Source organism: Lytechinus pictus, chromosome 5 (assembly GCF_037042905.1).
Source record: "Lytechinus pictus isolate F3 Inbred chromosome 5, Lp3.0, whole genome shotgun sequence".
In the NCBI taxonomy this organism is placed as follows: domain Eukaryota; kingdom Metazoa; phylum Echinodermata; class Echinoidea; order Temnopleuroida; family Toxopneustidae; genus Lytechinus; species Lytechinus pictus.
The window spans coordinates 21,772,803-21,798,937 of NC_087249.1; the positions used below are offsets into that span (position 1 = coordinate 21,772,803).

Here is a 26,135-nt window from a genome sequence, read left to right on the forward strand (position 1 = left end):
TACTTTTCTCCTTATTATAAAGAAATTCAAAATATAAATGGGTAATGACCTACCCATGCACAGCCTACCCTGCATGTAAAGGAATGCCTCCCCCCCCGTAATAGCAATCAAATATGACGTGTTACAGGTTCATGGGAAGTACATGGGAAGTCTACTCCTGTCAGTTGAACTTGAAACAGTCACGAAAAACATTATTTTTTTTGTTCCTTCTCAATGTAGAATATGGAAAAGTGTTAAAGAAAGTCGTGTGTTAAAGGTAAATTTCTCCAAAACAGTAATCCAAAGAAGCAAAATCAGACGCAAAATAAGATTTCGCAAAACCCAACTCTGTCTGATAAAAAAATGTAATAAACGGTAGTATCACTTATACTTTGGTATTTTGTGATATGAAATATCAAATATTTGATTTGCTGTAAATTCGGTAAAAAAAAATACGAACTTGATCGTCCAGTCTCAGAAGCAGGGAGGTTTCATCAACACTTTGTCCGAAAAGTTGTCAAATCAGACATCTTTTCTTGATTTTTATTGACTGAGAAGCAATGTATCAGTCGAATAAAACGGGACTTCTCGGATGAAAAGTCGGGCAAATCCTTTCATGAAACATACACCCGGTCTTTCACTGCCAACGAGATATAGATAGAAAGGCGCCCTATGTAGTGTGTGCGAGGGAGTGATGTGTGTCTGTGTGTGGGAAGTGTAAACATGTGTGAATTACCTACTACATAGCTTTAAGCTTAAGACAACAGTTTTGTTGAAGTTAATAAAAACAAAATAAAAGAGAAAAAAATAATCCATAATTCTATTTCATTTTCGAAAAACATTGAACGAAAGAACAAAAGGTTAAATTTGTAATTAATTTTTATTAAAAAAAATAATAATAATAAAATAAAGTGTAATCCATTGTTTTGTTTTGTTTTTATTTTTGACCAACAAACAGGAGCTTTCTTGGTACCTTACTTCCTGAGTCTGTTAATAGGGGGTATTCCTCTCCTTATCATCGAGATTGGATTGGGTCAATTCACGGGACAAGGACCAGTTACAGCATGGGGTATGATATCACCCCTTTTCAAAGGTGAGTACCCCTTCCCTCATCCTCTCCCACTTTTTTCAGTGGCGTAACAGGCGGGGGGCAGGGGGGCAAGCTGCCCCCTAGCGGATTTCAAAGGGGAAAATGAAAAAACGGGGAAAAGAGCAAAGGGAGAAAGAGAGAAAGGGAATAGAGAAAAAAAGAAAAGGGCCGGGAAGGGGAGGGTATAAGTGAAAAGAAAGGGAAAGAAAGAACATATATAGGGACAATGGAAGGAAAGCGGGAAAAGGAAGGAAAGGAGAGCATGTGCGGAAGTACAAAATATCCTGAAATACTGTCATTAGCATGATTAGCAAGAGAGTGATCTAAAATCAAAATATATGACTCAATGGCACGGGCAAGAATGGCGGGAAAAATGGGAAAAAGAAGGCAAAAAAGAAACGGAAAATGAAGGTAGAGCGAAAAGCTAAATCAGAATATGAAAAAAAATGACAAGAAAAAAGGAGAAGAACTTAACAAGACGGGGCTGCCGAGGATTGAAAAATATAAAGAACGGTAAGAGAGGTGGATGGCGTCTATAAAAACTTGCTAAATTAATAATGGTCGTAATCAGGACAAAAAAAATCCTTGGCCAAGTAGGATTAGCGAAGTTATAACCTATACTAAGTAAACATAAAGCTTTACGCTTTATAGCTTTAAGTAAAGCTTTACGCTTCGCTTGCTGGCGACTTTTAGAATTTTTTTTCCACATTCGCTGTTGTACTGCCTCAAAATATTTCCTTTGTTATCCGCAACAGTGCATTGAAGTTAATATGTGTTGTGTATGTACCCACGATTTGATAAAACAGTGGCCATCTGTATTGTTTAAACATATTACGAAGTTCCGGGGGCTCCGCCCCAGACCAGTGGCGGCACCAAGGGGAAGGCACGGGGGCATTTGCCCCAGTGAGTTGGCCCCACCTGAAATTTTGAAGAAGAAAAAATGTGTAGTTACTGTAAGCACTTGCGAAAGCTGCAAAGTGCTCCATAACAGCTTTTTCGTTGTTTAAATTTTGAAAATTGTCTCATCAATTGACTGTTAGCTCCCAACAATTTTTGTCACTTACATAAATCTTTCAGGTCATTATACAAAATTCAAAATGTCACTCGCGCTACGCACTCGCAATAACTGTTTGACTGATATGAATCAATTATCTGTTCACATGGGGCTTAAAAATTGAATGTTCAAGTCAATATGCTTCTCGCGATTAGAGTTTTGATTATTCGTTTAAGCGAGATACACATCATGCGTATTCATAATTTTCATAAATCAAACATTTTCAACGAGCGCTACGTATTGTTTGATTAGATAGCCATCTGGGTCATGATTACAAAAAGTGCTTAGAACGTCCACTTATCATCTCATGACATCAAAAAAATTCGGCTCGCGCTTCGCGCTCGTATTATCTATTTGATGAGATATCATCTTCATGTTCCAATGCAAACTGCTATAACTGGTCGCTTTTCAAGTCAGTAGGGTCTACATTAAAAAAAAGATTAGCTCGCGCTTCTAGCTCGATTTTGAGAAATAGGTAAAGTATGTGTGTGTTGCCCCCCATGTTCTTTTGCCCCCAAGAGGTAAAAAATACTGGTGTCGCCATTGCGCCGGACCCGATCCGCATAGCACGTACTGGCCCCAAAATGTTCTACAACCGAGAAAAAAAAGATGAAAGAAAAGGAAAGGAAGATGTAAGATATGATGTTATTTTTCTGAATAATATGTCAAAATCAATCTCAAAGATAAATTCTCGTGAAAGGGTTTTTTCTCGCTTGCTTAGCTCGCTCTGGACTTGTATTAAGCAACTTTTTTGCTGTGCGCACCATGCTGTGCCTCCTCTTTTTTGTACCTATAACACATTGAGCTTCGCCCTAATGCTCTGGGCACAATCCTGTTCATACCAAGATAAAACCGGGAAATTTCTGGCTCTTGCCCCCCCCCCCCCCCCCCGGCCACCGACCCCTGTTTACGCCCATGCTTCCCCCATTCTCCCTCCTCTCTATATCGTAGTTCTTCCCCATTCTCTAGAGTCTGAAAAGAGAACGGGTTTTTTCCCCTCATTTTCTTCTGTGTATAATATTCTGTCAACACGTCGTCAATCTAAACAACGATGATATATTTACATAGTTATATCGACTATTTCTTTTCAGTTTAGTTCGGCCTTTTTATTCTATCAATTCAAGTAAAACAGTTACGGAATGTCATTAACTGAAAATGCTTCCCTGTGTAAATTTTTTTTTCTGTAATCATCGTAAAAAGGTATCTATCAAACAACCGCTCTTGGGGGAGGGGAGAGGGTCTTTGGGAGCTCAAGCCCCTGCTCCCCTCAAAAAAAAAATCGCTCAAGCGAAAATATACACAACAAAAAAGTAAGTCCCCCCTAAATCAAATTGCTGTAATTTTTGAACGGAATTATTTTGAGATATGATATTTCGTAGGTGGTTTTTTACACTCATTAAGCAACCTCTGGGGAGAAATGAGATTGATCGGTTGAGTCATGCATGAGAAATTAAAGATTGAATTAAAAATGACAATTTCTGATAGTCACAAGAGTCGTATTTCAGATTGTGCAAATACAAAGCTGGGCAAAAGTTGTTTTTAGGTGATTTTTTTGGTGTTAATGCTGTTTTACTATCCATCATTTAGCCACTCCACACACAATTTTGATATCGTATGTTCATGGTTGAGTAAGCACAATAATGCAGGGGCCGCGGGGGGGGGGGGGCTCAGCCCCCCACTTTTTTCCAAAAGCATGTACAAAAATGTAAAATTGACCATACGATTGTGATTTTTTGCATGGTCAGCCCCCCCCCCCACTTTGAAAACCGTTCCGCGGCCCCTGTATAGTGACGTATCATCAAAGGGGTTTATGGTAGTATCATCTACAACTTGTTAGATCATGTTAAAATTTGAAAATGTTGGTGGCTCCCCCGATTATAGGCCCCTCCCCCATTTTAAATTTCTGGATCCACCACTGATTTGTCCATAAATTAAACTTGAGCATTTAATTAAAATGGAAAAGACGCTATATAAATCCTATGTATTATTATTATTATTATTATCATGAGAATTTGTAAGAAAAAATACATTTATGCAGTATAAAGAGTATTCATTCCTAAGTTTTCGAATGTGCTCGCTCAACCATGAAAATTTTAAAACTTCGGAAAGTGTGTGGTGATAGAAATGATGGATGATAAAAACAACAGCAATTAAAGTCACATTTGAAACCGAATTTGCCCCCAATATTCACTTTATTACCATTTAAAATGGGTCTGTGACATTGAAAATACCAAATTTCCCACTTTGATATGTGCTCACTCATCCATAAATAAACAAATCGATTTCATTTTTGCACAGAATTCTGCCCATAGGTTGATAAACATTACTGCCAAATGATATTGCTAAAGACAGCCTTGAAAAAAAGTTCCACCACATTGAATAGGGGGTTACTTATTCTTAAACATATGCACCCATAATGTACACAAGTCTATGAGAGAGGAAGTCAACATTTTATCAAATATGAAATGAGGGTTTGTTTCATGGACGGTTTTTGTTACTTCTGCCAACAGTTATTTCATGAAACTTCGCACATGGCTTCAGTGTAACACTATCCAAAATGTGCGCACACCAAAATAACCATTTGATACGGCACAGAGTGGGCCAGGGCCTTGAACTTTCTTCTCATTTGCATAATTTTCGAATATTGTGTGCTCACTGATGCATTAAACATCGGGATTTTCATAAAAATTCAATCAAATGAACCATGCAAGGAGGTTTGTGATAGATATCCATAGTTACAAATTGCATTTTTTCCAATAACGTAAAAAAGAGCTAATCACATTCCACATGTTCATTCAAGCGTGAATGTTTAATTAAACGCATTTGAATCATTGAAGCATGTTAATTGGTCATGAACATAACGAAAAAGTTGAGAAAAGATCATTTTTAGTTACCAAAATGAAACAATACTTGCCTATGATATTTGAAAATCGTTTTTTTTTTTGTTTTCAATAAATGTTCATTGAACCGTGAAACAATGAATATTGTTGAAGATACTCTTCCCAAAAATAAATGTCATCATATTCTATCATTTTTATTGATAGAAATGTGTAAAAAATCCAATTATAGCAAATTCGGACTTGTGTTCATTCAACCGTGAAATTTAGCCAGAAAAGTTGTATCGTCTTTTAGAAAGTACCTTTTACAAGCCTTCTGACTATTTTTCATGATGAGAATGTGGAATTAGTTCCAATAAAAATGGAATCAAAGTCATGATATTTGGCTTGTGACTTTTAAAAAGTGACATTTTTGCCTTCTGACGGTGCTCACTGAAGCATGACGTAAAATACGTCCATAACATTTACTCAGAGGGTAGCCTATAAAATTACCTACACGCTCATGTAAAAATATATTAAAAACTCGCATTGGTTCGGAAATTATTGATGTTTGTTTAAAGGACAAGTCCACCCCAACAAAAACTTGATTTGAATAAATAGAGAAAAATGCAACAAGCATAACGCTAAAAAATTCATCAAAATCGGATGTAAAATAAGAAAGTTATGACATTTTAAAGTTTCGCTTCATTTCACAAAACAGTTATATGCACATCTCGGTCGGTATGCAAATGAGGGAACTGATGACATCACTCACTCACTATTTCTTTTGTATTTTATTATATGAAATATGAAATATTTGGATTTTTTCGTCATTGTCATGTGAAATGAAGTTTCATTCCTCCCTGAACACGTGGAATTTCATTATTTTAACATTTTGTGGTTCAGGCAAGGAGGTCCTAATTGTCAAATTCGTAAAAATTGAAATATTGTATAATTCAAACAATGAAAAACAAAAGAAATAGTGAGTGAGTGACATCATCGACTCTCTCATTTGGATGTAACTGACTCGTTCATATAACTATTTTGTGAAAAATGAGCGAAACTTTGAAATGTCATAACTTTCTTATTTTACATCCGATTTTGATGAAATTTTCAGCATTGTGCTTGTCTGATTTTTCTCTATTGATTCAAATCAACATTTTTCTGAGGTGGACTTGACCTTTAAGGGGGGACTTACCTTTTTTGTTGTGTATAGATTACATGTAACTGCAGAATATATTAATGCTCTCTGCTAATAAGTCAATGGCCCAGGGAAGGTTTGGGTCAGAGGTAAGAGACATTTGGAAAGTAATGCTGAGCCCCAATATAGAGTGAATAATACTAATATACATAATTCACTGGAGGGTATTTTATTGTGTTTATGAATCCCAAACTAGATAAGATGAACCAGTAAAAAGTACATCCTACTCACATGTAAGTAGGGATAATCTGGTATTGTTACTAAGTGATTTCAACTTGTGTGATATATGGCGTTTATTAAACCTTGATGATAAACAATACTCTTGGAGAAAATCAGCTGGTCTTTCTTAGAGTTGATTAGATTATTGGTTTGTTCTTTTTGATCTATATATACAAGATAATGTATCTAAAATCTTTTTACACTTCTCCAGTATATAGCAACTTATCATTCAGCGCTTGTATTAGAGCTAAAATTCACAGAGTTAATTCCAGGAAAATGTTACTGGAAATATACATCGTTGTGTCAGGACGAGGAATACAGTACAAGTATCCGTAGGGAGTTTCAAGTATGGTTGGAAGAATCTAAGGAATTTTTTATCCCATATTTTGGTGGGATTATATTAAATAACGAATTCGAATATACACACAAAAATATAATAAAAACAGAGATAAAAGAAGAAAAAGTATTTAGAATTCGAAAAGATGAACATGCCACGTACATAATGCTGCCCACGATAGGCCATTTTAAAACTAACGTAGATTTTTTTTTCAAGCCATCAGAAGCCCCACCAAATTTTTTAGTCTAGAACCGCGCCCGCCGCAACATTAAATATTTACAATACTAATAATGATACCCCAAATATTTTCCGAATCTTTGTTTCTTTTGATCATTATTTTTTCCATAATTATAATTTCCCCTCTTCCTATCCCTCTCTCTTCCCCTTTTCATCTTCCCTTTCTATTTCTCTCTTTCCCTCTCTTTCCTCCTCTATATATATATATATATCCTCTTTCCCTCAACTCTTTCTGTTTATTTTCACTGCGTTCACATCTGTACTGTCTATTTAGGAATCGGAGTCGCTGGCCTGGTCATCCAGGCCCTCCTGGACATGTACTACGCGGTCGTCATGGCATGGGGCATCTACTATCTCTTCTGGTCGTTCAGAGCCGTTCTTCCCTACTCGACCTGCGACAACCACTGGAACACTCCCTGCTGCTTTGCTACGAACACAAAGACGAACGCGACCACGACGTCGGGTGATAACAGCACGACGTACGAGTTGACCACAGACACGACATTTAATACGAGTGACGAGTGTGGCAACGAGTCCACCTCGGCTACTGTTGAGTTTTGGAAGTAGGTCGCTCTTATCAAATGAATTGTAATTAGACGCCTCCCGTCCACATGGTATTATCATGATAAACATATCATACGCATACCCAGAAGTAAACTGAGACTACGTAAAGAGTAGGGTCTAAATAGAGCAGATCCAGGAGAAACAAAATAGGTGGCGGCACAACAACAAAAGAATTACATGAGTGGCCAAAGATCATAAATGTAAATTTAAGTAAAAAAAAAATATCAAGCAAAATCAAAAGTCTTCACAGGGAGGGCGGGGAGGGTGGGGGGAACGCGCCCCTTTTACCTCCTGGAAGATATTTTGAAAATAATGAAACAATTTATTACAGATAAAAGGTTGAATTGATGAAAATTGCCATGTTTTATTAATCCTAAAACTTAAATTGCACTAACCTTATCATAAACCTTTATGACAATCGTAAACGATTGTATTATATGACTCAATACAATAAAAAAAAAATCAAGAGTTGAAATTCCAATAAGAGGTTTCTATATGAAGTGGCATCGCGATTTTTTTTATACTAGAATGACAAAAATGACAAAGGCTATCTTCTCTTCTTTTCCTGTCCTTAAAGAATTCCTGCTGCATAACTCCCATTGGACTTGGTTACTCCAAGACTATTTAATCATACGGATGTGACTACATATTATGCATATTAGTCTAATTCGTTCATGCCGTTTCTCATTAAGTTTTATATTTTCCTTATTGCAAAATGATCATATCATCAAAGGGACTGTTGAAGACGCTTATTATACCACTAGGCACGCTGGGGGACAGTTGAGGGTTAAGTTGTTATCAATAGCAGCTGGATTTTCTACCGATCTAGATCCATATCATGTAAAGCTTAGCAGATGATCATTTACGATACATTTTCCCGATTGGTTGCTACAAAATACAAATGATATTTTTATTATTTATTTATTTATTTATTGTTGTTTATTTATTATTTTTATCGCGTCGTGGTCTAGTGGTTCTGACTCTCGTCTTTCAAACAGAAGGTCGTGGGTTCGAATCCCAGCCATGGCGTGTTTTCCTTCAGCAAGAAATTTATCCACACTGTGCAGCACTCGACCCAGGTGAGGTAAATGGGTACCGGCAGGAAGTAATTCCTCAAAAAGCTGTGCGCACCAGACTTGGTAGACTAGCTTAGCCGGGGTAATATAGGAGCGCCTTGAGCACCTAGCAAGCTGGATACGTGCGCTATACAAATCCTATATTATTATTTTATTTATTGATTTTATTTTGTTTATTATTATCGGCAGATAGGACTTAAAACGCTATATTTTGCTACGGTGAAACCAACATGTATAGACCATTACAGACTTCATGTCAGAGCCCCACAAAAATCAGTACTTTTACTAATCAGGACTTGATAATCGGAATGTATTGATGTAATAATGAATAAATCGTTTGAACACAGACACAAACACAAACACAAAAGGTCTTCACTTTTGAAGGGGGGGGGGGCACACTTCTGTTTTAACGGCATTTTCACACATGACGAATTTTAATTGTGCCTCTCAAAGGGATAGGCCTATGTATTAGCAAATGCCAAAAAAAAAGAGAAACAATGAAGTTTTCTATAAAAAAAACTCCACCAACATAATATGCTTTAAATCCCTGTAGCTCTAAGAGCTTATGATGATCCATTCATGAATGTTTAACTAAGTATATATTATTCGAATTGTTATACCAATGGAATAATTATAATAATATTAATGATGAAGATAATAATAATCATGATAATAATAATAATAATAATAATAATGATGATAGTGGTAATAATAACAACAATAATTATGATAGTAATAATAATAATAATAACAATAATCATAATGATAACGATAAGACATATGAATAAATTCAAATCAATATATTGTTCATTTATTTTCATAATCCTTATGGCAGTCGTAAGGTCCTTCAGATTCATTTATCAGATGGGATTCAGGATATAGGAGCAGTAAATTGGCAACTTCTACTCTGTCTTTTCTTTGCTTGGATTCTCATCTACTTATGTGTATGTAAAGGGGTTAAAACATCAGGAAAGGTTTGTGCCAAAGGAATATTATATCCTTTAATAATTCTACAGAAAACTAAACTTTAACAAACAATAAAACAAGACAAAACAGAAACACAAGTGAATAAATTTATAAATACATTACATGAATATATAACAGAAATAAAGAATTGGAAATACGGTGACAATGTATAATTTAATGAATAATTCATTTTGTTTTCCAAATAAAATAACTATAAATTTGAAAATGTGGATAAATGGGAAAAAAAGAGTGACGCCTTCAGATATCAAGCATAGAACACCCTTTTATCATGTGTATTTATATTTCTTTGTGAATTAATTTCTGCTTTCTTTCCTCTTTGTTTTACGTCTTTGCATTTCATTGGATATATTGTAAAGAGGCCCTATGTCTGATTCGCCAATCATCAATAACAAGAAACAAAAAGTGTACCTGTATGAAATATTTTTTTCACCGGATAATATTAATTTGTAATGTGCACGTGATACACAGAAAAACATTTCTGAAGTGATATGCGTGATATCCGCAACAAATTGTTTGTTCTTATTCCCTCTCGACAGGTCGTGTATGTGACTGTTCCTTTACCATATATATTACTTACCATCCTCCTAATAAGAGCTGTGACCTTACCCAATGCGGTGGACGGAATTGTTTTCTACCTCAAACCAAACATAACAAAGCTTCAGGAAAGTCAGGCAAGTCTTACTCAATTAAAAAAAATAACAATTTCATACTTGATACATGATAGAAATACTATGTTCTGCACATGCCCCACAAAATCACAAAAGGTCACAGAGCTATACAGGAAAGTGAGGCAAATCCATGTTCCGCGAGCCCGCCCCCACCTAATTACCCGCAAATTGACACAAAGGCACACAAAGCTACACGAATGTCACGCAAGTTTTGCTCACTTATTTGACATATATGAAACCTTGCAGCAACGGATCTAATGTTGACAAGCAATAGAGAGGGAGGAGGGCAAAGGTGGACACTTTTCCTTCAAAAATTTTCTGTCATGGAAAAACAGCTCAAAAGCTCACCATTAACACCATTTTCGATTTTGTTTTTCTCCGTCGAAAATTTGATTAACAAGCAGAAAACTCCTTTTCAACCCCTTTCCACTATTGTATTTACCTTTTACACACTTTTCTATTGTCTTTTTTCACATTTGTTCATATCCCCCCCCCCCCCCTGGATTCAAAACTGATAAGGTGCTAGCCATGCCCCCCACCCTCACTATCCATCCCTTATCTACATCGCGGGGGGGGGGGGGCTCGATGAAATCCGCCGCTTTCAGATATCTATTCAAATTCTTCGGGTAATTACTGCGTCTTTTCGGGAGAGTAGGAACCTTGTACCTTTTCTTTTCACAAAAAATCTATAGAAATCGACCAAGCTTCAATGTCCCGTCATCTAAGAAATGCTTGGTCCGCATCAGTGGCTGATATCAGTGCCGGATTTTTTTTCAGAAAATTTGATAATTGGCAGCAAAAATGACTAGCGAAGAAAAAAAACGTTATCACTGTAAAATGACCAGTATTTCTGCTTTTAAAAATGAGACGCATTGCAAAAATGGTCATCGATCTCTAAAATATTACATTGACAAGCAAGCTAAAAAAAAAATTGGCGAGGTAGTTCCCTTTTCTTCCCTTGATATTACATGGAAGGATCATCTATCTAAGGTCAATCCCTCTTGGATCCGACACTCACGGATATTATGCAAATTTACTCGACACTAATGTCGAACATAAAAACTAAATGTCCTGATGACAAGTATCTTGGACATCGATGAATACAATATATAATATAAGTGATGTCTATTTCAGGAAATCGCAAGCAAAGCTGTTTGGGATATTACACCTTTGCACTAAGTGTCCTAACTTTTGCCAAATATATTGTTGCTGATAATCGTTTTTCAGGATGTAAGGAAAATGTTATGGCGATAAAATGTTTTAAACTGTTGATATGGTTTTTTTTTTCGAACCTCGATTGCTGTCAGTGGCTGCGTAAACAAAGTCCCTTACATTGCTGCAGCTATATTAGTTTTTAGCGAATAAATATTGAACAGTTATAAAGTGTGCACTTTCAATATTCATACGTGCTCCTTTTTTATAAAAAAAACACAAATTCAAAATCAATTATTATAGTAACGAAATTGCACATGCATACATTATACAGTTGCTACTTATATGCTTACAGGACTTTAATTAATAAACGGCCGAAACCATTCAATTTTTATTCGTGTTTGGCCCCTTGTGTAAGCTTTTGAAACGTCCCAGTGCATTATTAATATTTTCATCTGTATGCCTCGCAGAATTTGATTGATTGGATTGAAGCCATACAATGTTTTCAATAGGAAGACTAAAAAAATTATAATGACAATGATACAACTCCGACCACAGCAATGTTGATGAAAGATCTACGCATCGCGTTTTGAAATAATCTGCGGATGACTCATGAATGTCATAATTTCATGAATAATAATAATAATCCGATTTTATATAGCGCTTAATACAACGGGACGACGTGTCTTAGCGCTTTACAGATATATTATTACCCCGGTCATCGGATTCAATCAGTCATTCCCGCACACAATGTTTGCACATCCTCCACTCCCTGGGGAGTATTCCAGTCAGTCGTCGGTGAGGCGCACACAGTACTGGACAAGCTACAATGACTTTCTCATCCTACCGGGTACCAATTTAGCACCTGGGTCGAGAGTGGCAAAGTGTGGATTAACGCCTTGCCAAAGGACGCCAGACCATGATGGTGGGATTCGAACACACGACCCTCTGTTTACAAGGCGAGAGTCAGAAAACCACCACACCACGGCTCCTCCACAATTGATATCACGCAAAGTACACCAGTGTCCCGTATTACACCAAGGTTAGCGATTAATCGTACGCTTGATTTTTTTACGATTGATTGCACATTGTAGTCAATGCAATCAATCGTAGAAAATGTAGTACGATCCTTGCTAAGCTTTGTGTTACGGGCCCGGGATTCTTTTGTCTCCAATCAGCACTTCTAGATTGCATTTATTAATACAATTATACTCTGTTACTGTTAAATCTTAATCAAGTGAAACTGCGTTAGCATGCGTTCATTTATTACGCTACAATGTTACACCTACCATCTCCAGTCCCGATTTGTTTTTATATGATTGGATAGGGAAAAGGGTTGATTAACACACACTCTCAGAAAATGTTTTCACCAGCCTACCGGGTTTTTTTAATATGATTATGAACCTACTAACTTTTGGTTACGGAAATCTCTATTCATCTTACATGCAATTTTCTTTGAACCTTTACAGTTGATAGGTTCTTGTTAACCAACCATTTTTTTTTCTAAAAGTGCTTATAGGAAGCCCCCCAGTCCCAAAGAAGAAGTGAAAAGAATGTGGAGAAATAAGAGTGCCAGGCATGGCAAAATGAAATCTATTTCTTGTTGTTGTTGTTGCAAAGCAAAGCGAGGCTATAGACGCCGCTTTTCCGACGGCGGCGGCGGCGACGTCGTCAACATCAAATCTTAAATGAAGGGTTTTTTTTTATGTCATCAAAACTTAGAAAGTATATGGGCCTAGTTCATGACACTTGGACATAATGGTTATCAAGTATTACTGAACACCCTGTCAAAGTCTGATGTCACATGTTCAAGGTCAAAGGTTATCTAGGGTCATTGAGCTTAGATTATGTTGGGGGAATCAAAACGAAATCTAAAGGCCTGGTCACACCACCCGAACTATGTTGGAGCGTTCCTCAAACGGTAGGGAGAGGAGGCCGAATTTCGACAACGCTCGTCACCGGGAACAATATGGGGAAAAAATCGAAAACAAGGGCGTTGCCTTAGCGGTGCACCGCTGAAGCCGGCGTTGCTTAAACGTTGGTTTCACTGTAGCGAGCGTTGGTCCGCTCCGACACCTCCATACCTACGCCAAACCAAAGTTCACCACCGCAATGGATCGCTGTTTCAACGCCCAACACCATTCCAGCAATCCCGTGTCCGCTCGTAAAACGCTTACAACTCCTCCACCAAAGTTTGTGCAACGTTTAATTACCGCCCGGGTAAAGCTGGCGAAGCAGCGGTGGTCCAGTGTCCAAGATTTCTGCGTTGGCCTAGCGGACCCAAGCGTCCACGAACTTGCGCCTAGGGGTGCCAAACTTTGACTGGGCGTTGTTGGAACGGTGGTGAACTTTGCCGGAGCAGAAAATAACTGCTCCTCACCGTTCGCAATATTGCGTGCTGCTCAAAACTGTCGGAGCGGTAGGAGGGACCATTAGCGGTGGCCGAGCGTATACGGCGTTGCCTTAACGGGGGCCAACTTCTGTCAAACGGCGGTGAACGGTAACGAGCATTGGTGATTTTTTTTTCACCGTTCCAGTAACGCTCCAGCAAAGTTCTGGCGGTGTGACCAGGCCTTTAAGTTTTTTTTTTAATATCATAACTCTGAAAGTATATGGATCTAGTTCATGAAACTTGGACATAAGATATCAGTAAACATCATGCGTGAGTTTCAGGTCCCATGACCAAGGTCAATGAACTTTGGCCGTACGTGTTGGTGGTATTTCTTGAATTGCCATCATAACTTTGAAAGTTTATCGATCTCGTTTATAAAATGTGGACATAGGATTAATCTAGTATCACTGACCGTCTAGCTCAAGTCTTTGGTCACACGATAAGGGTCAGTGAACATAGTATTTCATCATCACATGAATGGTGTTGTTTTGTAAATGATTATTCTATAGTCGTTTTCAAAGTCAGCCCTGCTGCTATATTGAATCGCGTAATGCAGGCGAGACTGCCAGAGGCGCTCCACTTGTTTGTTCTCTCATTAAGAATGTTCATGAAAAGCAGGGTCGGCAGCTTCCCGGGAAATGACTTAATTTCCTGGGAGGTTGACGACCCTGCCAAGCTGAGAAATGCTGAGAAAACTTGTAAATGCTGGGGAGTACTTTAAGATGCCCAGGGAAATTCTAGAGTATGCTTGAGAAACAAACAACGGGGCAATATACCTGAAACCATTAAAGAAGTATATTTTAGGTTCAGGTTCAGGCTTAATTTTTTTTTTTATGAGAACACTGAAACGAAGATCTATGATCAGATGATACAAAAAATTACAAGAAAGGTATTTAGGAAACCCTATGGGGGAAAGGCTTGTGAGTTCTTGAGTTTATGAGTATTGAGTTCTTGAGTATTTCCCTGCATTTCCAACTATTTTCATTTTCCTCACAAATTTTCAAGGCGGTATATACCGGTATTTACCACCAACATTTCCCACTCCGATAAACCCTGTTTAAAAGTCTGTTTCATGTTCCTGTCCTGCTCTGCTCAATTTTAGGTGTGGCTGGACGCAGGTACTCAAATATTTTATTCAAACTCACTCGGTCACGGTGTTCTGGTTGCTCTTGGAAGCTTCAACGCGAGAAACCATAATTTTGTTAGGTAAGCCGGGCAACTCAATAATGGTAACCATAACAGCGCTTAATACTTACATAATCAGAAGTCTCTAAAAGCGCTTTACAATAATTCAGCATAATCACCCTGGCTATGCAGTGCGTATAAAAAAGGGACAGTTTTGAAAAGTCTATCAATTTTTTTTTCTTCAAATTATGATGTATATATTTTTATGTTAATAGATACTCTGAAGTCTATATCTTTCAATTGCCATTAAAAAAAATGACTTTCGTTCTTACTTAATTTAAAGGAGAATGAAACTCTTGGAGCAAGTTAGCTTTTGTGAAAGCAGAAAAATCAAAGAATAAGATCAACAAAACTTTGAGAAAAATAGGACTAGCAATAAAAGAGTTATGAGCATTTGAATGTCGAGATCACTAATGCTATGGAGATCCTCCCATTGGCAATGCGACCAAGATCTGTGATGTCACACACGTACAACTCTCCCATTTGGACACTGAAAATATACCCCAAAACATCTCTTTTTGCTCATTCTAATCATATGACAAACGATTCATCAATGATATAATGTTGTGAAACCTCTGTACTTGTCATCTCATAGAGAGAACACCTCACCTTGTGATAGACTCTATAAAAGTGAGAATATAAGTGAAATAAGTACTAAAGTAATGAGGGAGTTGTACGTGTGTGATATCACAGATCTTGGTCGCATTGCCGTTGGGAGGATCTACATGGCACTAGTGATCTCAATATTCGAATGCTCATAACTTTCTTATTATTCATTCAATCTTCCTCAAACTTTCAACAATATGTTTCTTTGATTTTTCTCTTTGATATGGATTCAGCTGGTTTCAAGGGTTTCATTCTCCTTTAAGCGAACGCTAAACGTTTTTGTCAGGGTTTTAAAAAAGGCTTGCCCAAATTGCAGAAAATGAGAAAATGTTGATCATAAGACTAGTTTTTGTTCAACTCGCTTTCATTTCCTTATTTCTGCATCAGTTATGTTCATACTTGGTAAATATGATCCTTGGGTAATACCACATATGTGTTCATGAGGATGATAAGGTCATAATCATCTAAGGATCAAAAGGTCAAATGATATGTAGTCATGCCCATCAATTTTTGAAGCTTTTGTTCAACTTGCTCTTATTTCTTTATTTCTGCACCAATTATATTCGTATTTGCTAGGCCTACATAATACTTGGGTAATACTGCTTGTGCATCCATGAGGATGATGGGGGTCAAAGGTCATCTCGGGGTCAAAAGATTATATTGCACACTTTATTCATCGCGAAATCAGATGAGGCGCAAGATTCGCAAACCACTTTGTTTCTTTTGAATGTTATCTTTAACAGCATTTAATATTAGTTCATAAGTAAGAAAAAAACTCTTTTGTCAACCCAAGCTATGAGATTTTCATTATTAATGGGAAAGCTTGTAATTTATTCATATCCTTTTATTGTGTGCAACAGCGGGTGCCTTTGAAAGACATGAATCCTATTATCAAGGGGACATAGATCCCTTGAACAAGTTAAATTGTGTGCTTGACAGGACAATATCAATTCTAACAGAAGGATTCATGGCTTTCAAAGGCACCAAAGCCTTTACAGCACACAATGAAAAATCGATTAAATTACAAGCTCTCCAATTGATAATGCGAATCCCTTTGGTTGGGTTGACAATTCATTAATTTTTTCGCATTGAATATTTCTTCATAAGTAAAAAAAAAAAAAATTGTCAACCCAACCAAAGGTTTTTTCCAAAAAAACAACAAAACAATTCAAGTGAATTAATAAATTTAAAAATTGATTTTGACAGCATTATTCGAAAATTATGGCAAAGATAATGGAAAGCTTAAAGGAAGTCTGCTGATTAGCAAGAAGTCTTATGAACAATATTTTCTCTTTTTCTGCCATTTTGCGCAAGCCTTTTTTGAACTCCTAACAACAATGTTCCGTGTTTGATCAAGCATGAACGAAACCTATCCTCTTAAATGGTATTTGAAATATAAGATCGGCTGTTACGCGCTCTGCGTTAGAAGGAAAAAGTCATACCAGGTACCCATTCACCTAACCTGGGTTGAGCGCAGCACAATAAAATCAATACAAAAGGATGGCCTATCTTTTAGATTACTGTCAAATTTTAGAAGAAAGAAAACATATGTGTACATCTGTTATTTGCATAACACAAATAGTGATTTTGCGCCGAAAACGCTCGATAAATCTATTGAGTATGCATGGTGTGTTGCATCATGTGCATAGTAAACACTTATTTTTGTTATCATTCTACCATGGTTGGGCTCAATTACATTCTTCAATTACAATTAAAATTACCTAATTGAAGAAATGTTCAATTACCATTACTTTTCAAACAAATTACATTTTTTGTTCAATTACAATTACCAATACTTTTGTCAATTACAATTGCAATGTTAAGTACTTTCTAAAGTCATTTTGAAATCAATTTGTATTCTGTACATATCACCGCCTACATAATTCTAAGTTACAGAGAAACTGACAAGATGAAGGTTTATGTTAAAGAACACGGATTCTACCTATTACACTCGTTGATGCTGAAGCAGTTGACATCAAACAGGTCATGAAACTAAATCATTAATTAATTAAGTTTATTGCACAGTAATTGAATGTAATCAAACTTAATTGACAGTAGTTGAAGTCAATTACATTTTTCAATTACTTTCCCTTTCAAAATTTTAATTGCAATTACAATTACAATCATTAAAAAATGTAATTAATAGCGTAATTGATCAGTTACCTTGTAATCGAGCCCAATCCTGCATTCTACCTCCCTGTTCTTTCTTCTTCTTTTTTTCATCCAGAGACACGCTAGCATACGCTGGAATAGGCTGTGGAACCAGTTTGTTTTCTGGTTTCGTTATATTCGCTGTTCTTGGTTTCATGGCTGGAGAACAGGGTAAATCAGTCGCTGAGGTTGCAAGTTCAGGTATACACCGCCATAACTCTACCAGGGGGGGGGGGCAGTCCAATGTATTGCTGTACACACGCGTGGCCAAATTATTTCCAAAAAAAAACCTAAACGAGTTTTTCTCTGTGTGCAAAATAACCCCCTAAACAAGTTTTTCGCGGGCTTTATTTACACATTTTGGCCCCTAAAAAAGTTGTCGCCAGAATATGACCCCGCGGGAAAAAGCTTGGGGAATAAACATACCCTAAACACGTTTGACCCTGCGATCGACAAACTCATAGGCCCGTATTCTGAAGTCGGGTTTAACTTAGACCATGCATGGGAAGCCAAATGTTTCAAAATTTTGTTACAGTGAATGCTTCTCATGTTTACTGTGCTCTTTGCTAATTCTTTAATGGTGAAGACAACGGACATACTTATCCTTCTCAGGCAGTTAGTAATGTTTTGGGAGTCAATGAGCTGATACATTGGACCTCTACTGTAAGAGATTTATGTAACAATTGGCTTTCCATAGCTAAACCACAACTTAAAACCAGAGTTTAAATTAAACCCGACTTCAGTATACGGGCTATAATAGAGGCACATTACACAATGCCAAGTATCGGCAAGGAGCGGGACACAAGTATACCCCCACCCTGATCCGCGCATGATGAAACTACAATTATTAAAGTTTTTGCATCCTTTTCTCTTTTTTCACCATATCCTATATCATTTTATCACCTTATCTTATCTTGTCATCTTTTTTGTATTGTCTTGTCTTATCTCATATTATATTTATATGCCTTGTCTTTTCTTATTTTATCTTATCTTATCTTATCTTATATAATGTTATCTCATCTTATTTCATCTTATCTTTTTTGTCTTGTCTGTCTTGTCTTTTATTACTTCATCTTATCTTATCTCATCTCTCCATCTTTTTTTTGTATTGTCTACCTTATCTTAACTTTTCTTATTTTATCTCCTCTCCCATTCTACAGTAATAGAATATAGACTAGACTAGGGAAACCCCACATTTACTCAGTAGAATTGTATCTTAGCCCATCTTAAACTTATGTAGTCTTAACCTTGTCTTATCTTCAGGTCCTGGTCTTGGTTTCATTGCGTACCCCGAGGCCATCACCCAGATGCCAATCTCCACTCTCTGGGCTGTCCTTTTCTTTCTCACTTTACTTCTGGTTGGAATTGATAGTCAGGTTAGTATAGCATTGAGAAAGTAAGGCCAGAAAATTAGAAAGGTAGCAATGTTTCATATTTAATTTCAGTTATGTCTATCACCCCCCCCCCCAGTTTTGTATAAAAAAGTTATATTTTCATTATTGCAAATTCTTGTTTGAGATCGATGGCATATTTCCACATCCACCATCAATAACACCCTGTTCATCATGATCCTCGCTATCATCATCATATCATCATCCACAACAACATCACCATCATCCTCTGCCTGTTCATACTCCCTTTATCAAAGGTTAGAATTAAATTCTTAGTCATGCAGTAGTTATTTGTTTTCTTATCATTGTTATTAGGCAGTTTTTATTGTCAATAATAATAATACCGACATGCTTATATATAGCGCATATCACTGCCAAATGCGTCCCTATGCGCTTTTGAAGGAGACAGAAAAGGCAAAGAAAAATTAGAAGTTTACATGGCAATCGTGGCACTAACTCATTTAAAAGTGTTTTTGAATAAGTATGTTTTCAAAGCGGATTTAAAATTGGGTGGAGAAGAGTTCTTTACATATTATGATGGGATGGTATTCCATATAGTGAAGGGGCAGCATGGCCAAATTATCGTTCTCCGTAATGTAGATACTTCTCCGATTTCGAACTAAATTCAATTCCAAATTCACTTTCCTTCGTTCCAGTTTGTATGCGTCGAGGGTTTCATCACCACTGTCGTTGATTTGTATCCTAAGACCCTCCTACGAGGTCGACGTCGAGAGATCTTCACTGCGGTCGTCTGCTTTGTTCTTTGTATGTTAGGTATCCCCATGGTAACACACGTAAGTATCGTAAACAAATCTTTATTTTTGTTTTATTTACATTTGTATTCGACATATCATACTATCATCCATTTCCCCGCATGTTTTAAACCATTGTATCTCCCCAGTTTTATAATTTATTGCTTTTGATTCCGTTTGTACTGTTTAAATTTACTGTATCGTTGTTTGATTTTTCTTGTTTTGCAAAAGACATTTAACTGGATAGTATTCGTTTTAAAAGCGAGGTTTTTTGTTTTGTTTATGAAGACGATATATTGAAGGAGAAAATGTCACCTATGGTACAATCAAATATTCAGATAAAAATGAAATACCATTATTGTGAAAACGGAAGAAGAGCCATTCTTTTCACGATGAACGGTTATTCAGTTCCATATGGTTTCAGGTTTTCAGTCAAAATATTTATAATGTGACAGTAACCATTGCACCAATGACGTATTTTGAAAGCTTGACTTATCAAAAAAAAATCTTAATGCACATCTCTCTTTTTTTAAAGGCATGCATTAGGTGTTCATCACTATTTGCACTTCTAGTCAGTCAAACAGATTCATTATGGTTTCATCTCGCGTTCAAACATAATACATAATGCCTCTTCAATATCACAGTTTTCTTTATCTCTAAATTTTTAACATAGTATCTGTCGATGAAAATAATAATAAAATAGCTAGTTAATTATCATTTTCGTATTATAAATCTAGGGTGGAATGTACATTTTTCAACTCTTTGATTATTATGCTGCCAGTGGCTTCGTGCTTCTCTGGGTTGCCATGTTTGAATATGGGGTCATCGGGTGGGTATATGGTATGTATTGAATCGATTTTTTTTTCTGTCTTCCTTTTTTTTTTTTGGGGGGGGGGTAATGTGATAATTTGATAATACTTTTATTAGGAAATAATTCTTGTAAGCAAAGACATATAAGAGTTTAATGATGAATGCGTAACGAGGTTTACTGAATATTTAAGATACACTTAAAATAAAAACCTCCCCGGGAAAGCTACGGTGTTTTGAGAGGACCACATCGTAAGATGTTGAAAATAGAACAAGGGGTAATTAAAAAGTTTTAAGAACGTAGCGTTAATATAATGTGTTATCATTACACCCATTGAATTAACACGATGACTCTAATACTGGTGGAAATGCTTGGTGTAGTCCTCTCAGAATATCGACTAGCACCACTGTTTTTACTGTGGATATGACTATACTTGCATTTCTTCCCTGACAAAATTGGTGAAAGTCTTTGTATGGAGTTTATTTGCAACTTCGATCTTTTTTCCACTTTGTTCTATTGATTGTCACGTCGGTAGGGCCGGGGTACAATTTACATGATTTTGAGTGAAGAACAATAAAATTATTTATGATTACGATATTAATTTTCTGTAAGACACCATTAATCAATGTTCTGTTTTTTTTTCAAGATGTAACGTATATTTTGTAAAATTGTTTGGCAAATAAAGACTATCGAGGTAAAAATAATCGAAATTCTTCGAATAAATTGTCGTGAACGATAATCTGGAACTAAATTCATGCATTGACTGGAAATGGTTATCCCGCGAAGAATTGGTAAAAATATCAAAGGTAATTTATCATGGCCCTTGGTAGCGGTAGTGGTGAGAGAGTTTTATACACCACCATAGGTAACACCCCTGGAATTCAGGTTGGTATGCTAGAAAGCAGAAATTTAAACAAAATTACCTTCACTTTAAAGTAATCCCCCTCCCCCTTTTTCCCGTGGCCCTGTAATTCATGCCTTGTCAATATTGAGCACTGTGAACGGTGCAAGTACGGTGACTTGGGTTCGATACCGTTCAATTCGCGGACCAGGGGCGGATCGAGGATTTTCCGAAAGGGAAATTTTTTACCGAGGAAAATCTGACAAGCAAAAAAAAAAATCTTCACTTTCATAAGGGGGGGGGGGGCATACTTGTGTTTTAACGGCATTTTTACATTACAAATTTTAATTGTGCCTCTCAAAATGAGGGCACGGGCCGGCTGATCCGACAGTGCCGCTGACCTTCCTGAATCCGAGGACTCTCAATGAATGAGTCCTGTGTCAACTGTGCTTAGGTTTTTAATTTTTACCCCCCCCCCTTTATTTCAGGTGGAAGACGTTTTATGAGTGACATAACTGAAATGACTGGAGTACGTTGGATAGGACCATACTTGCTCTTTACCTGGATGTTCGCCTCACCACTCTTTGCTGCTGTAAGTTTATTTAAATACAACCATTATCATTAAACCTTTTATTACTCATAGGTATCGGTGAGTTCACAGGGGTGGGGCCAATGTGTGCTGATATTGAAAGTTAAACTAAAAGGTGTTCTCTCTATGTAAAAATAGTTGGCATTATTAATTAGATTGTCCCAATCCCGGGATCAACACACTCTTTTCAATACTCTCATATTTTTTGGGGGGTGGGTGGGTCAGTTTCTTTCATTTTTTTTTTTTTTTTGCAGGAGTTTCTGCATTTTATTCATAAATCAATAATAAATTAACATGTTCACATAATTGAATGAATACAATTTAAATGTGACAATTAAAGAGATACATTGTAAATAATACAGAAAAGACTGATAATTAAATCATACCTAAGCATGTGATATAGTTCGGTAAAATACAGGGGCCAGCTATTATAAGCACAAAGGTGCTTGAAGCAATAGCAGCCAGGTATACACAGGTATACACAGGTATACACATCCTCATCCTTCATCTTTCTCCCTTTTTTGTAACTTGAAAAAAAACCGACCATCAAAGGTGGTCGTTTTGTTACGCTGCAAGTTAGGTATGCATCATGAAATGACAACTCCACCCAAACAAACTTGTTATTTATGTGAGCATGTAAACTATGTAAACATGATGCTGACAATTTCATCAAAATTGGATAAGAGATAAATTAAAGTTATGACGTTTTAAAGTTTCATGTAATTGTCACAAAATATAATATGCAGGTCGTTGCAGGAAAAACGTGAAATATGCTAGAAACCGAAATACACTGACTGACCTCGACGAATCATAGCTAATCCTTTTATTAAGACATTAGAATGAGATGTGTAATAAATCATACTATTATTTTGTTTTAATTCACAATTCAGATAATATCTATCTTCAGTCTGGTTGCGTACGAGCCTTTGAAGTATGAGGATGTGTATACCTACCCGTGGTGGGGATACATGCTGGGTATGATCATGATAGTGTCATCTCTTATCAACGTACCAATCTTCATCTTCTATCAATTCATCTTCAAGAGTCAAGGTTCTATCAAAGAGGTATTTCCTAATTGACTGAAAGTTCTGATTCTGTAAGGAGTAAAATCATTTATACGAGTGAATCAAGACCAATTTTCAAGAAAAAATGCGTAATTCTCCTTTTTTGGAAAAAAATGATTTCATCTTAAATTCATTCCCCATATAAAACAATTTTATTCATTTTTAGAGCAGTCTTTATTTGTTTACGATTATTTTCATAAATTATCCTTTGATTTTGGAAATGTTCCATAACACTGTTCGTAGGAATATAATATGACAAGCTGAATGGCTTCTAAATAAGCTTTTTAATCTCATTATTCAAAGTAAACTATTGCATTTTTTGTAAATCATTCGTATGTCTGAATTAAATAGCGGCCTTGACGTCTTGTCTAATCAAAGTCTTGCCTTATCAAAGTCTGTCGCGGTCTAATTATATCCGGTTCATAATAAGGCCCTTCGGACTTGCACGCATTTTAAAACAGTTAGTACTTTATTATCTCAAATATATCGTCCAAGAAAGTCTTTGAAGAGCCGGGAAACTTTTTGGCTCTTATGTAGGCAATTTCCGCTGATCATTCGTAATGTTTGTAGCTTTTCGGAGAGCTCTCCGCGTTTTGCATACCAACGGCGCTTATAGGCGCCACTATTAAATCCCAAAGAGCTAAAATTGCTCTTGCATGTTAGCGTCTGACTAATGCATCGTTATCGGTTCAGCTATGAATATAAAAAAACAAATCGCCGCTAAGGTCTATATTTTGAACGTGTGAGAGATCTTTCTAGAATTTTACCATCCCTATGCATTTTCGTTTTAAATAATTATGCCAGCTTACTTAGTTACTTTTTATTTGTTTTTCTTCTCATACGCAGCGCTGGACCGTATTGACTACTTCTAGGGTGCCTGCATATACATGTACGTCATCAATAGATGAGAAAGACATTAACCTTGGAAAACCGTAAATGATGTTGTATAAATTCTATATTAAAGGGATACTCTGGGCTGAAGATATTTATATCTCAATAAATAGAGTAAAATTCAGAGAGCAAAATGCTGAAAATTTGATCAAAATCGGATAACAAATAACGAAGTTATTGAATGTTAAATATTTGCATTATTCCGGTGAAACAGTTCTAGGCATGTCTTCATGAATATTTATTAGGTGGGCTGATGATGCCATATCCCCCACTTTCCTTTTTCTTATGTTATTATATGAAATCATAATTGTTTCAGTTTTTCATAAATGTGTAAGTAATGTGTCTCCATTATGATGGTATTAGTTGCAGCAATAAATAACTAATGCACTTAATCAGTTGTCAATCCATTTGTTTTAGTTCTTCGTAGAAAATGTTTGAATAAACCTAATTTCATATAATAAAATACAAAAGAACAAGTGGGGATGGGACATAATCAGCCCACCTAATGAATATTCATGAAGACATGCGTAGTACTGTTTTATAACTTCGTTATTTGTTATCCGATTTTGATCGAATTTTCAGCATTTTTGCTTTGTGAATTTTACTCTATTTATTGAGATAAAAATATTTTCAGCCTCGAGCATCCCTTAAATATTAACTGAAGTCTATATGAACTTCGGCCCATAATCGGAACTATTTCTTAAAGGCCCACCGTACACCTTACGATTGGTCTGCGACCTGATTTTGGAATAAAAAGACGTTGTAGAATTTGATGATAATATTGAGACATGGAATATCTTACTGTATAATGTTCTGAAAATCTAAATCATCGTTCGAATATCTATCTTCAAATCTGTGACTGTGTAATCATTCTTATAAGAATAAAAGTGAATCTAATATCTAGTCGTAATGATGTCATAGCAATCGTATGATTGGCTACGATTTGAAACTAATTTTGCCTTTACTATAAATAAAGGCTTGTAATCATTCAAATGTGTTGTATTAGTATTTTCTTACAGATAATTTGAGCCTTTGATATACTATTTATCCACATTTTCTGAAAATAAGCAAAATGCAATTTGTTCCAAAAACGGATCTTGGACTAGTCGTGAGGTGCGCGGTGGCCTTTAAGCGTCAGGAGGAATGATGACGCGATCCCGAAAATCTTGATACTGACAAGTTCATGCGAAGACCTTAAAATAGCTGTTATCTTCCCGAAATATAACGCATACATTATGTCGCCCGCAAAGGGATATATACACAGTGCAAGAAACGTGAATGCCCAAGATCGTTCAGCGAGTCGAAAAGTTTCTTTTGGAAGATCAGCGAAACACAAATGCCTTTCTTCGTTTTGGGTTATAGTGATTGGTCATGACTTGTGTTATCACGTGACTCCATTGTGACCGATCGAATTTGCAAGAATCAAAGACGTACACGTAACTCTTATGCCGACAATATCCTGGGATTGCATCATAATCATCTGATAGGAGCCCATTTTGTGTAGGCCATATCTTAATAGGGCTAGCTTTTTGTATATTCGTTATATTTGAAGAAGAAGAAGAAGAAAGGGGAAGAAGAGGAGGAGGAAGAAGAAGAAGAAGAAAAGGAGGAGGCGTATATATAGTGAGGCAATGCAGTGTGGGGTTTTGTATGATTTTAGAAACAGTGGTGGTGAGTGGCTAACTTTGGCATGACTTTTTTTTATTATGCATGTTATGTCTGATGTAAACTATTGTCACAAAAAAGCTCGCTGGCTTTTCGCTCATCAGATATTAGGCGTTACCTGAAGAAAAAAAAACCAACGGACAAGTCAAGAACTGTATCAGATAATATCAATCACTCACTCGAATCGGTATGTCGAATCGAATATTGAATGAAGTTTGATGTATTAAATTCAACCTATCTAGCTTATCCAATGCAAATAGTTCTGGTTATTAGTAAGAGTTTTTGTGATTAAAAAACATGGCGCCTTGTGGTGAGTGCAGAAAATAACAGTATTGTGATCTATCCGGGTTAATACTCCAATTACGGATACAAATTGATTTCACGCATCGGTCGTGTTCCATAAAAAATTTTGTAATGACA

At 36.4% G+C, this 26,135-nt stretch overlaps 1 protein-coding gene across 1 annotated transcript; it reads left to right on the forward strand.

Annotated features, from left to right (window-relative positions):
* Positions 1–930: 930 nt before the first annotated feature.
* LOC129262277 (sodium- and chloride-dependent creatine transporter 1-like) lies at positions 931–25,961 on the forward strand. Its single transcript, XM_064100022.1, has 12 exons — positions 931–1,072; positions 7,208–7,496; positions 9,409–9,547; positions 10,097–10,231; positions 14,875–14,978; positions 17,791–17,915; positions 18,978–19,090; positions 19,762–19,899; positions 20,595–20,697; positions 21,995–22,098; positions 22,986–23,159; positions 24,006–25,961. The coding sequence occupies exons 1-12, from the start codon at positions 1,051–1,053 to the stop codon at positions 24,093–24,095; spliced, it is 1,536 nt and encodes a 511-aa protein (XP_063956092.1). The 5' UTR covers positions 931–1,050; the 3' UTR covers positions 24,096–25,961.
* Positions 25,962–26,135: the final 174 nt, after the last annotated feature.